At 54.1% G+C, this 12378-nt stretch overlaps 4 protein-coding genes across 4 annotated transcripts; 3 read left to right on the top strand and 1 right to left on the bottom strand.

The window, feature by feature from the left end:
* Nucleotides 1-999: 999 nt before the first annotated feature.
* On the top strand, nucleotides 1000-1765 carry EsH8_VII_000836 (GNAT family N-acetyltransferase; the record flags this gene model as incomplete). The annotated part of the gene is made up of 2 exons (XM_083270969.1): nucleotides 1000-1589; nucleotides 1660-1765. The coding sequence occupies 2 exons, from the start codon at nucleotides 1000-1002 to the stop codon at nucleotides 1763-1765; spliced, it is 696 nt and encodes a 231-aa protein (XP_083128526.1).
* Nucleotides 1766-2561: 796 nt separating this feature from the next.
* EsH8_VII_000835 (P-loop containing nucleoside triphosphate hydrolase protein) lies at nucleotides 2562-6216 on the top strand (the record flags this gene model as incomplete). Its single annotated transcript, XM_083270968.1, has 4 exons — nucleotides 2562-3020; nucleotides 3078-4784; nucleotides 4840-5292; nucleotides 5347-6216. The coding sequence occupies 4 exons, from the start codon at nucleotides 2562-2564 to the stop codon at nucleotides 6214-6216; spliced, it is 3489 nt and encodes a 1162-aa protein (XP_083128525.1).
* A 600-nt stretch (nucleotides 6217-6816) lies between these two features.
* EsH8_VII_000834 (isoleucine--tRNA ligase ISM1) lies at nucleotides 6817-9796 on the bottom strand (the record flags this gene model as incomplete). The annotated part of the gene is made up of 3 exons (XM_083270967.1): nucleotides 6817-9397; nucleotides 9458-9676; nucleotides 9747-9796. 3 exons carry the CDS (start codon nucleotides 9794-9796, stop codon nucleotides 6817-6819), a joined length of 2850 nt encoding a protein of 949 aa, XP_083128524.1.
* Nucleotides 9797-10523: 727 nt separating this feature from the next.
* Nucleotides 10524-11552, top strand: EsH8_VII_000833 (uncharacterized protein; the record flags this gene model as incomplete). The annotated part of the gene is made up of 2 exons (XM_083270966.1): nucleotides 10524-10764; nucleotides 10894-11552. The coding sequence occupies 2 exons, from the start codon at nucleotides 10524-10526 to the stop codon at nucleotides 11550-11552; spliced, it is 900 nt and encodes a 299-aa protein (XP_083128523.1).
* Between the last annotated feature and the right edge of the window lie 826 nt (nucleotides 11553-12378).

The following is a 12378-nucleotide window of genomic DNA, read 5'->3' as shown; positions in this document are numbered from 1 at the left end:
GACTCGAATGAATCTCTACTCGAGGCAGTGTCCGATGTTGGAGAGCCGATATGACGTAGCTCAGCCGTGATAACCTGCCCCCCATTCTCGTTTGTTCTGAGAGTGTTCTTCAATGGCTGCCACGGACATTGAGATTACCCTGTCTTCTTAACCTCAGACAAAACCCCAATACTGTCCCCCTTGGGCGTCCCCTGCATTGCTCAAAGTGGAGTTTCATGAAGTTTGAAGGTTTTTGAATATCTGACATTGCAGAACTTGACTTGTGCTTACTTTAAAAGTTTTTAGATACAGCGGTGATCAATGTTCAATATTGATGTCGAGATCTTAAACTGTACGAACAGCTCTCAGGTTTGCTGTTAGATCTGCCTAATAAAATTCAACAATCTAACCAAACTGTGGCATTGAGATCCTACATAGTGGATATTGAGCGAGCATCAAGAGGCTGGTCGATTCTAATCGCTTTGTTATGACCGAGGCAGATGTTGTCCGAATACCACGCGACTCGAAAGGTATCGCCGGCGATGATTACACCTGTTACGGCGAAATTCTTCTGATATACAATCTTTCCACCATCTATGACGCCGGCAGCTGCATACTCAAATACCCCCAACTTCCTCGCCTCAAACTGCGGCATCTTTATTTTCGTTGCATGATGTTTGAACCTTTTGGTATTGCCCATGTATCTTGCCCAAGTTGACTGAAAAGACTGGTTTGCCTTCTCCTCATCCAGCTTTCGTCTGCGTACATTGGTTTGTTGAAGCCCGTTGAAGTGAAGTAGACACCTGCATAGTGTCGCCGTCATTATCTTCTCAAAAGGGCGTAAAAGCCATCACATACAAAGTCGAATGCAGTATCACGGGAAGCGAGGTTGGCCAAGCACTGGCGGCTAATAGCTTTATAAGCAGGGTATTTGTACCTCATGCCATCTTGACATCTTCCCCTTCCCCCCAGCACCTACAAACTCACTCATTGACTTTCAAGTCCCCAGGAATGTCCAAAATGCACGTGAGGAATGGGGGAGAGTTCTCCCCCGATGAAGACGCCGCCTTCATCGTGGAGGCCTTCGATTCGACCCTCCCGCACCTTGCGGCAATCGGCAGCGGTGAGATGTGGGGCTCCCAACCATTCAGTCAAAAAGACGGCTTTGCTGAGGAGACGACCAAGGACGTTGAGGCGTCGGAACGATACCGGGTGACGGGCGAGGGAGACGCATTGCGCGTTTTCATTGCCGAGGTTGAAGTCGACACTTCTGCAGCAGCGGCGCAACACGATTCCGAGAACCCTGGTCTGCGCTACCGAACCGACAGTGACGGGACGCGGTTTCTCTCCGTTGGGGCCGCGTTTGTCCGCGAGGATTGGCTGCCGGGCCACGTGAGGACGCATTTTCACGTGGAGAGTGTCCGGACGGAGTTCGAAGGCAGAGAGGACTTTGTGTATCTTGATGTCATGATCACGGATTATAGGACGGGCCAGTATCGCAAGGGAACCGGGCAGGCACTCATCCAGAGAGCGAAGGAGTACGGCGCCGAGAAAAGGAAGAAGGTGCTTTACGCCGAGGCTTGGGGTGGGAATGAAAGAAAGCTGGTCAAGTAAGTCCTCGAGCCGGACTTTGGAGGGGGGGAGGGTGCGGTAGGAGTATTGAATGCTAACGGAAGACAGATTCTATGAACAGCAAGGGTTCAGTGTTGTCGCTGAGTTTATGATGAAGCGTGCTAACGGCACGATTTGGCCGGGAGCAATTCTGCGTATGGAACTGGACGGTTGATGGCTACACAAGGTGACAGCGCATGCCATATTACGTAGCCTCCTCACCAAGGCACATCTGTAGGATGCAACTGGTCCCTCGTTATCAAAGCAGTGGGAAACAACCCGGGGGTCATTGGTAAAGAAAGGCCCGTAAAGCGTGATGAGTTGTTGCACCAAGATCCTTTTCAAGGGACAATTCAGTCTATATTGTATTATTCAAACTACTATCAGACCGTTCTGGTTTGTAGCTGTATTGAATACGCCTTCTGATACCATCGATGCTTCCATGGATCGCATTTCGAAGCTGGGTAGGAGAATTCACATCTTTTTTAGCATACACTTTGCCATTCGCTCCGCTAGCGCGTATCGTTCAATACAAGTACTGAACAAAGAAATCCCACAATAAATAAAATGGTTTCCAGCATGGAACAACCCAAATCCCCACCCTTTTTCGACGATGGACTTTTGGGATAACCCGTGTTCTCGGTGAGCGACCCCAGACTCGGTGAGGATTGACCACAAAAACAGCAGGAAAAACAGTCAAGCCCAAGGTGGTGGGGCCGTTGTCCGGGTGATGACAGCCTCCGCCGACCAACCGTAGCGCTTCACCCCACTTAGCGCGCATGTTCTATTTACTTACCCTGGCACCTGTCAACACACCACAACCTGCCGACTCCCAATACCCTATCTTACTTTAAATCATTCACGCGGAACACGCTTCTCCAATCTTTGGCAGGCTTTTTGGACCCCCGAATTCGACATTGCTCTGCTCAGTCTTTTATCTCGCCCACAACAATTACTCACACCACCCCATTATGAGCTCCAAACGGGAGCTGACGAGGCCGACCTCGTCGAACCTGCGTACCGGCGCCGCCAATCGCGCGAGCGTGCGACCAGGAACGAGGACCTCGAACTTGCGATACCAGCATGGCCCTTCCAAACTCGACAGGAGCGGTGCCGTATCACCCGCCGAGTCTGTAAACTCGATTGCCACGAACGCGACGAAGCGCAAAGAGCGCGAGTACGATTTCGATGCACCGGGCCAAGAGACCAACATCAACGTTGTCGTCAGATGCAGAGGCCGGAACGACCGTGAAGTCCGCGAGAACAGCGCCGTTGTTGTCCAAGCCGACGGCGCAAAGGGCACCAATGTCGAGCTGAAGCTTGGTCCCAATGCGCTGAGCAACAAGACATACAACTTTGACCGCGTCTTTTCTGCCGCGGCCGACCAGACCATGGTTTTTGATGATGTTGTCAAGCCCATCTTGGATGAGGTGCGTTACGGAAAGAAGTCATATACTCCTAGATCTTATTTGACTGACACAACATAGATGCTCGCTGGCTTCAACTGCACCATTTTCGCCTACGGACAGACAGGCACCGGCAAGACGTATACCATGTCTGGAGATATGACAGAGACCCTGGGACTTCTATCCGACGGCGCTGGCATCATACCTAGAGCCCTCCACGCTTTGTTCAACAAACTCGAAGTCGATGACACCGAGAGCTGCGTCAAGTGCTCTTTTATCGAGCTGTACAACGAAGAATTGCGCGACTTGATCTCTGTCGAAGAAGGCCCCAAGTTGAAGATCTTTGACGACACATCGAGAAGAGGACATGCGACTACAGTGGTGCAGGGCATGGAGGAGAGACACATTAGAACCGCCGGCGAGGGCATCAAGGTTCTTCAGGATGGAAGCTTGAAGCGACAAGTCGCGGCCACAAAATGCAACGATCTCAGTAGTCGAAGTCACACAGTCTTCACTGTCACCGCATACGTCCGAAAGAAGGGTGAAGACGGCAGCGAGGACTACGTCAGCGCTGGCAAGCTCAACCTGGTTGATTTGGCTGGCAGCGAAAACATTCAACGATCCGGAGCGGAAAACAAGAGAGCTGCCGAGGCAGGCTTGATCAACAAGAGTCTTTTGACACTCGGCCGAGTCATCAATGCTTTGGTCGACAAGGGCCAGCATATCCCCTACAGAGAGTCGAAGCTCACCCGACTTCTCCAAGATTCTCTTGGAGGACAGACAAAAACCTGCATCATCGCCACCATTTCGCCCGCGAAGAGCAATCTGGAGGAGACGATTTCAACACTCGACTACGCCTTCAGAGCGAAGAACATTCGTAACAAGCCGCAAGTCAACGCTTTGATCAACAAGAGGATGCTTCTCAGGGACTTCGCGACGGAGATCGAGAGGCTGAAGAGCGAGCTGATCACAACCCGGCAGCGCAACGGTGTTTACCTTTCAAACGAAAGTTACGAGGAGATGACAGCTCAAAGCGAATCTCGACGCATCGTCATGGAGGAGCTGGCAGCCAAGATGGAGACTCTGGAGGGCAACCTCAAGAACAAGGTTCAGGAGCTCTTTGCCCTGACATCCAACTTTATGGGGTTGCGGAAGGACCACGAAGGCACCAAGGCCGAGCTTGACGAGACCCAGGGTGTTCTGGAACAGACTGAGGTTGTCCTCAAGGCCACCCGAAAGAGTCTTGCCGAGGAGACCCACCTCCGTAAGGCCCATCAGGAAACTGAGGAGAAACTGGCAGAAGTTGGCGGTGAGCTGATTGCTACCCTGCAAAAGACGGTCCACGACGTGGATGGTCTCCGGGCCAAGAACAAGCGAAAGTCCGATCTTCAGTCCATCAACCGAAGCGCATGGGGCACTGCGCAGGCCGAGGTCTCTGAGGTGACGACTCTGGTGGAGGAGCGAGTGCAGAGCTTCCAGGACAAGCAGCGTCAGAACATCTCGGGTATCTCTGAGCGCATGAACAGCTTTGTCAGCAAGGAACTGAACAAGCTGTCCGTCACGCAGAAGTTCCTCGATGAACAACTGGAATCCTTCGCCGAGTCAAAACGAGAGCTTCTGGAACAGAAGGAGAAGTCTAAAGACGAAATGGACGACGTTCTCGAGGAGATCAAGGTTGTTCGCGACACTGTCAAGGAGCAGGTTGGGGAGAGTCTGCAGGCGATTGCCGGTGCTGCAGAGCGTATTGCTGCGGATGTTCTCAACGAGCTTGACACATTCCACAACCAGGTAGGACATCTGAGTATTCCCAAGTGGATCACGACAACAGCTAACATATGCATAGTTGCACTCTTCGTACAGCTCCTTGGGCAAGGAATTCAAGGGCATCTTTGAGGACCTCATGAAGCACATTACAGAACAACGAGCTGAATCCGATAGGCTCAGACAACAGCTCCAGACTGCGACAGACACCATTGTCGAGCAGAATGCCAGTATTTCGACTCAGATGCAGCAGGTGTTGGACGAAGAGAGAAACCAGGCGGCGCAAGACCGAAAGAACCTCCTGGCTCAGATCACAACTCTCATCAACACCCAGGCGGAGACTCAAGAGTCCCGGTTGGCCGAGAAGACTCACCAGCTGCAAAAGACTGTTTTGGACTCCAACGCCACTCTGCAAGGCAGTGTGGCGCAGTACTCTGAAGATATGGAGGCCTGGGATACCAAGGAGGGCCAGCTTCTGGACAACGTAGCCAAGTCCCGTGACGAGATGAAGACCAAGCTGAAGGATGACTGGAACGTGAGTAGACCGCATTTAACCATAGCTGACCAAATCGATGCTGACCAACAACAGACTGCAAATGAGCACAGCACTGCCATCCAAGCAACTACGAAGTCGGTCCATGCCGAGACCGTTCGTGTCGTGGACGAGCAGCTGAAGGATCTCGACGTCCAGATGGAGGCACTGGACGACTTCGTTACCCGCGCCCGATCCGAGAACGCCTCGCATCACGAGCGACATGGCGAGTCTATGCAAGGACTGTCATCCACTGTGGAGAGCTCTTTCGACAACATCTCGAACCACTTCAAGACAACCTTTGACCGTGTCAAGGACCTGGGTGAGGAGATGGAGACCGAGACAGAGGAGATGCAGCAGGGCTTGGAGCCGTTGGCACAGCAGCTGTCTCGGCCTCTGGCTGCCCTGCGGGAGGACATTGAATCCACGACTATCCAGGAGTACCGCCCCACGGGTGAAACCCCGATGAAGATTCAATATCACTACCCGACAGACCTTCCCCGGACCGAGGCGCACGACGCTCTGCTGGCCGAGTTCAACGACGGATCCACTCCAACCAAGCTGGGAACTGAATCCATGGTCCTCCACGACCTCGAAGAACACGACATGCCTCGCTCACCACCGGCGCGCGCGTCGACTCGTATGTCGGCCCTTAGCATGATTTCGGAAATGCCCCCTTTTAACATGAGCCTCCGCGAAGTGAACCTCAACACGACCGGCAACCTTGCCCACGACGCCCCATCAAGCATGATGTCCATCAACGAGAACACGGCGCCTCTTCTGTTCAACAGGCGCACTTCGACTAGGCATCCGCAAAAGGGACGTAAGCAGAGCAGCATGCTTCCCCTCGAGGGACGGGAGAACCTGCCCCTCACCTCGTTCTCGTCAAGCCTGGGACCTCGCAGGAAGAGCCCTCGGTTGAACTAGGGAGTAAATATGGGACGGTATATTGTTGTTTAAAGGGATACGGTGTTTTGAGGGAGGGGCTCAGGGGTTCTCTTCCCCTTGTTTTAATTTGGAGTTGACAGAGTTTATACTGGTTGAAACTGTACGTACGGATGGCGATCACGGACGGGGGTGTCCAGGGTTGGTTGGCTGGTTCTCTTTTTGGTTTGGGTGTAGGCTTACTGGTATTCTTGATACCCTTGGCTTCTATTATTAAGGATTTTTTTGAGTTTGAGAAACTTTAGTTTTTTTGCGCATGAACAGTTTTCTCTTCTTCGCTTGATTGACTTTTGTGTCTGCCGGCGTACAAGCCTGCCTACCTACCTACCCTGAGCTGTCTCTGGGTTGCACGTCCACCTTAGCTAAAACTCGACGTTGCTTTAAGATGAGAAGCCACTATGGATTGGCGAAGCACAAACGTAGTAGCACTGACCGTAGAGCATCTTAGGGGCTCAGCAGCAACAGAGTAGGGTAGTAGGGTAGAGCTGGTGGACATGTTCTGGAGGGGCAGGGTATCTTCCTTGATTCGATTTTTTATCCGACTATTATACAAGCATGGCTTTTTTCTATAAATCTATATTCTTACAGGCTCGGCACGACGTCCTCGCAACGTCCGCACAAAGCGTCCTCCTCGGGTGCTATGTACCGCCAGCAACGAGAGCACTTGTGCTCCTTTGGCGGCAAGACGGAGACGGTGCCCTTGGCGCCGTTGACCTCGAACGCCTCGTCGTAGCGCCACTCGCTCTCGGCGGGTGTCTCGGTGTTGGTTTCGACCGACGACACGACGAACATGGCGTCCAGCTCGTGCGCGTACTTGCCCAGCACGCCGGCGACGGCATGGTCTTGGGTGGTGACGATGACGGAGGACTGCAGTGAGGAGCCGAGGACCTTGGCCGCGCGGCCCTTTTCGAGGGCTGCTTTCACGGCGCTGTGGACGGACATGAGGACTGGCAGGTCCTTGCGGAGGGATGCCTCCCCGATGGGGGACGGGGTGCGGTTGTGGATCGGCGCGTCGTAGGCGGTATACAGCGGGTGGGGGATAGAGCTGTCAGCTTTCATCCACTCCGGGCGGTGGTCCCATGCCTCCTCGACCAGGAGCGGGGTCATGGGCGACAGCATCCGAAGGAAGCCGAGGAAAATGGGCTCCAATACACCGCCGCCGTCGCCGCAGTAAAGGCGGTCCTTCATGGCCTCCAGGTAGAAGGCTGACAAGTCGTTGGCAACCCAGCGGTTCAGGGCGCTGAAACCCTTGTAGAACTCGTGCGCTGCGAAGGCCTTCTCAACTTCTTCCATAACATCTCTCAGCTGAACGAGGGCGATGTGGTCCAGGGTCGTCGTCGGGGCAGCGCGTGCAGACTCGTGCATCGAGCCCGTCAGCATCTTGATAATGGTACGATATTTCACTAGGACGGTGTGGACAGATTTGAGGACGGCCTGGCCGACGGCGACGTCTCTGGTATACTCGGAGCTAGCGGCCCAGAGACGGAGGGCGTCTGGGCCCAGGGCCTCATAGGTTGGACCGACGTTGGCCACCTTAGCCTTGCCTCGGACCTTGATCGGGGGTAGCAGGGTGCCATCCATAATTTGAGCAGGCGTGATGGTGTTTCCGATCGATTTTGACATCTTCTTGCCAGTATGGTCCAGTGTGAAGCCATGGGTGATCAGAGTCTTGAAAGGAGACTTGGGCTGACCTCGAGATGCCGCGTCATTCTCGGCTCTCTGGGCGGCTACGTAGGAGAGAAGACTTGACTGGAACCAACCACGGTGTTGGTCAGAGCCTTCGAGGTAGACATCTGCTTGGCCGTTGCTTTCGGTCCAACTACTTCCACTGTCGAACCAGACATCCATGGTGTCAGTACCGCGACGGTACTGCCCCTTCAAGGACGGCGCAACCCAAGCAGGCTCATCGGGGGCATCGGAGAACCAGGCGTCAATGCCGCGTTCCTGGATCACAGAAATGATGTGGTCGACTGATTCCCCAGTCACCACGGCCTCTCCGTTGGCATCATAAAGAGCAGGAATCGGCACTCCCCATGCACGCTGACGCGAGATGCACCACTCACTACGACCGACGACAAAGCTTTCAAGGCGGTTTCGCCCTGAGGCCGGTACGAACTTGACATCTTTCAACGCATTGATGGCATCTTCCTTGATGCTGTCGACATCAGCGAACCATTGAGCCGTAGACCTCATGACAACGGGCTGCTTCGTCCGCCAGTCGTAGGGGTACTTGTGCTTGTACTTTGCTGATTGCAGCACGTCGTCCTCAATCAGAGCCAAAACTGCCTTGCTGCCGCCCTTGAGGATCGACGATGCCTGTGTCAACTTCTCGGGCGCATCCGGGAAAGCCTCTCGCGTGAAGTTGCCCTCGTCATCAATAGGCGCGAAGGCGTCAATACCTAATTCAGCACAAGCCTGATAGTCCTCAAATCCGTGGCCGGGAGCGATATGAACGAGGCCGGTTCCGGAGTCGGCGGACACGAAATTTGCATGAATGACGGGCTGGAGAGCCGATTCAGCTCCTTGCAACCTGTTTCGGTACTTCAAGCCCCTCAACTCGGATCCCTTGATAGAAGCGAGGATGACCTGAGGCTCATCCTCGGTAAATAGACCCTTGACAGCCTCGAGGCGGCTGACTGCAGTGAGATATGCGCTTCCGTTGACAGAAATGATGGCGTATTCTAGATCGTCGTGGATGGCAATGGCCTTGTTCGCCGGAAGTGTCCAGGGTGTCGTAGTCCAAATGATGGCATAAAGCTGTCCCGAGAAGCCGCCCAACGACGGACCGCCGATGACAGGATACCTGACATAAGCTGCCGTCGAAACATGGTTTTCATTGTACTCCAACTCAGCTTCAGCCAGTGCGGTTCTCGATGATGGCGACCAGTAGACGGGCTTGCTCTTGCGGTATATCAGGCCACGGCGAACCATTTGCTGGAACAAGCGCAATTGTCTGATCTCGAAGTCCGGATCCATGGTGGTCCACCGGGCATCCCAGTCGCCCATGACACCGTATGATCGAAAGCCTTCCATTTGCTCCAGTACCGTGGTTGAGGCGAGCTGTCTAGCAGCTTTGCGAATCTCGACGGCGGTCATGTCCTTGCCGCCAGAGGTGCCAACCGCCTTCATCTCGATGGGGAGGCCATGGCAATCCCAGCCGGGCCTATAGCGTATGCGAAATCCTGGAATCACAAGGGATTAGCCGACAATTTCTTGGTGTTACAGAGCCAGGTCTCTCCAACCTTGCTGGACCTTGACGCGGTTGATCATGTCCTTCAAGATTTTGTTCAGGGCATGGCCGACATGAAGGCCCCCGTTCGCATAAGGAGGGCCATCGTGCAAAGTGAAGCTCGGCCTGGAATCATTGGATTCTTGCCACTTATAGAAATCGTCGGCGCATCGGCGCAGGTACTCGGCACGGAACTGCGGGAGCGGGCGCGGTCTGGGACGGACCCGGTCAGCTAAAGCCGGAGCCGGCGCGGAGGGTGGAAGACGTGAGGAGCAAAGCTTACGGGAAGGTGGACTTGGGCAACCTCAGTGTCGATGCCCATGACTTCGACATGATCGCTCCGTAAGCATCACTGCGGAAGCAAGGGCGCTGGAGGTGTATTGAGCCGCTTTGCGTACTTGGGATTGGGCTACTGTCTGCTCCAGCTCGGCACGACACGACCTACCCAGAGAATTGGACGCGCAGATTGTCCGAGAAAATTAAAGCGGGTCATCGCCAATTGACCAAGAGCAGGGCATCGTTGCTGCTGACCAGAGGGAGCTGCCTGAGGTCGCCACTATGAGTGCGTGTATCGTGCAGCGGCCCCGCATGCACAGGCGCACGGGCGCGTTGCTGCCACTGCAACTCGGCTCCAGTGGAGGGCTGCTCAGTTACCAGAGGTATCTGCCGCCGCGGGAGAAGTACACCTCCCTTGCTCGGCCGTAGTTACATGCAGCGTGGGCCGGGAAAGGTACATCGGCGAAGTGGGACCATCCTACCCAACGTCACAACGTAAAGTCGACCGGCACTCACTCACCTCGGTCGGAACGACCTTCCAACATTGCATGCCCTTTTTTTAAACCTTTAACTTCTTGAACCTATCTGTCTCGGTCTATATCTTCACTGGGGGTTTCTTCCCTCGACTTCAGTGCTTGACTCGGTTCCGTAGCATCAACCACACCCCGCTGCAAACCCTAATCCTTAATCTGCTCTGTCGCAACACCTTTTTGTCCAAGCCGCGTCCGATCTCATTCTGCACACGCCATACTGTGATACCGCCCTCGAGGAACCACTCCAAGTAATGGCGCCTTTACGCCGCTATTTGAGGATCACCAAGTACTCCGTGCTTGAATGCCGCATCTATCTCGATAACCCCGCCCTGGCACAAAGCTGGCTTCTGAACCCGCGAAATCCCATCTTGCCCAAGGTCATCGAGAGTGTTCGGCATCTGGTCCTGCCTAAGCTCCGTGAAGAAAAGGAGAGAGAAAGAACCAAGAAGAAGAGCTCGAAGAAGAAGAGTATCAAGGATGTCGTTGTTCAAGGTTTGTCGTCCTGTTTCGCAGCCTTACACATTGCCACTGCCCATCCCTACTCTGCCACTTCTCATGGTTGCAATCAGCCCGACCCAGACCCCCTCAACGCGGAGTTTGGCTGACTATAGCATTGACTAGACGAGTTCGAGGTCTCCATGTTTTTGACTGAGACAAGTACGCGCCATTCGCTGCTCACTAAGCACAAGCATTTCCGCGACAATGCACCTAGCAAGTTGCAGTCCAACTCTAATAAGCTCATTAACGAAACAAATGATGTACCCATTGACCTGGACTTGGAGGCCGAAGGCACCGATACGGCGGGGCATATTCGGCGCGAGAGTGAGTCAGAGGACGAAGCCGTCGGCCTTTCCCGCATCCCCGCTGTCGATGAAACAAGCCGGCCTCAGCGATCCAAGAGGCAGCGCGGGGAACCTCTCAACCAGGATGTCGATTACGAGATGCCTTCGGAGGAGGATGTCGAGGCGGAGATCTCGGCGATCGAGATAGACTCCGACGACGATGCTCCCCGGCCGTTCAAGCGCATGAAAAAACAAGAGACTGGGTCCGATGTCGACCAGGACGGGGATGACAAGAAGAAGATGGCCATGGACGTCTCGTATGAGGGGTTCGCTATTTACGGTCGTGTTCTTTGCCTTGTTGTCAAGAAACGCCAAGGTCTAAGATTAGCAGCTTCGAGCGGTGCTGGCAACGCCAAGCAACCTGCTGGTCAAGCCAGCATGGAGAACTGGATTAGCTCAACCCAGATGCCTAACCCAGGTGCAGAGGACGACGCGTAGCGAGGCGCAAGCAAGCAGCCACCAAGTCAATGGAAAGGAGAGTTGTGTAAGGCGCACAATACGCAGCGTCCTCTTGACAGCACAGCCTGACCATGCTCTCAAGTGGCACGGTTAACGAACGGCATGATGTCAGCCTTCCTCAGATCAATCTACACATGGCACTATGGTCATATCATGCGTATTATAGTATGCGTCGTACGTGTTGGCCACCGAATGCTGACGACGGGGCTATTGCCAACTAGTTGTTTCGTGTGTCTGAACTAGCCAAGTCTTTTCTCTCTCTCTTTCAATAAACGCGTAACGATCACGAGACGTTCTCTTTATCAGAGATCGAGATCTGGGGGGTGTAGCAGAATTGGCAACTATGCTGGGCGGTTGTTTCGAGAAAGCGCCCTAGCTGCGCATAACGATAACGAAGTGATTCAAGAATCAGAACAATGACACGCGCTTCAGGGTTGAAGATACGCCAAGCTTTAGGATATGCTGCGGGGTAACATGATGATCCTGAACTCAATCATCGGACAGTCTAAGAGACCGTCTGCGCCGTCTGTGCCGGTGCCCAGGACGGGGCAGGGGCATGCATGTATTCGCCGGCCTATCCGCCGGGAGAGTCCCGGGCTCGTTACGGCATAGTGCCGAGGTGTCGACTCTAAAAGAGCCATGGACAACAGTTGCTGAACCGCACGGTCGAAGATCCTTGGCCAGGTCGGCGACAACTGAAACGAACTCTGCGGAAGGCGGAGAGCTGGCAGATGCCATTCCAGCCTCGTGGCTTGAGGCTAATAGAGGTTATGACGTTACGAATGGAATTCGGATGCTACCGCCA

This window comes from Colletotrichum jinshuiense, chromosome 7 (assembly GCF_051148585.1).
Source record: "Colletotrichum jinshuiense chromosome 7, complete sequence".
Taxonomy (NCBI): Eukaryota; Fungi; Ascomycota; class Sordariomycetes; order Glomerellales; family Glomerellaceae; genus Colletotrichum; species Colletotrichum jinshuiense.
The sequence above is the reverse complement of the archived record's forward strand: the minus strand, read 5'-3'. Positions and strand labels throughout refer to the sequence as shown.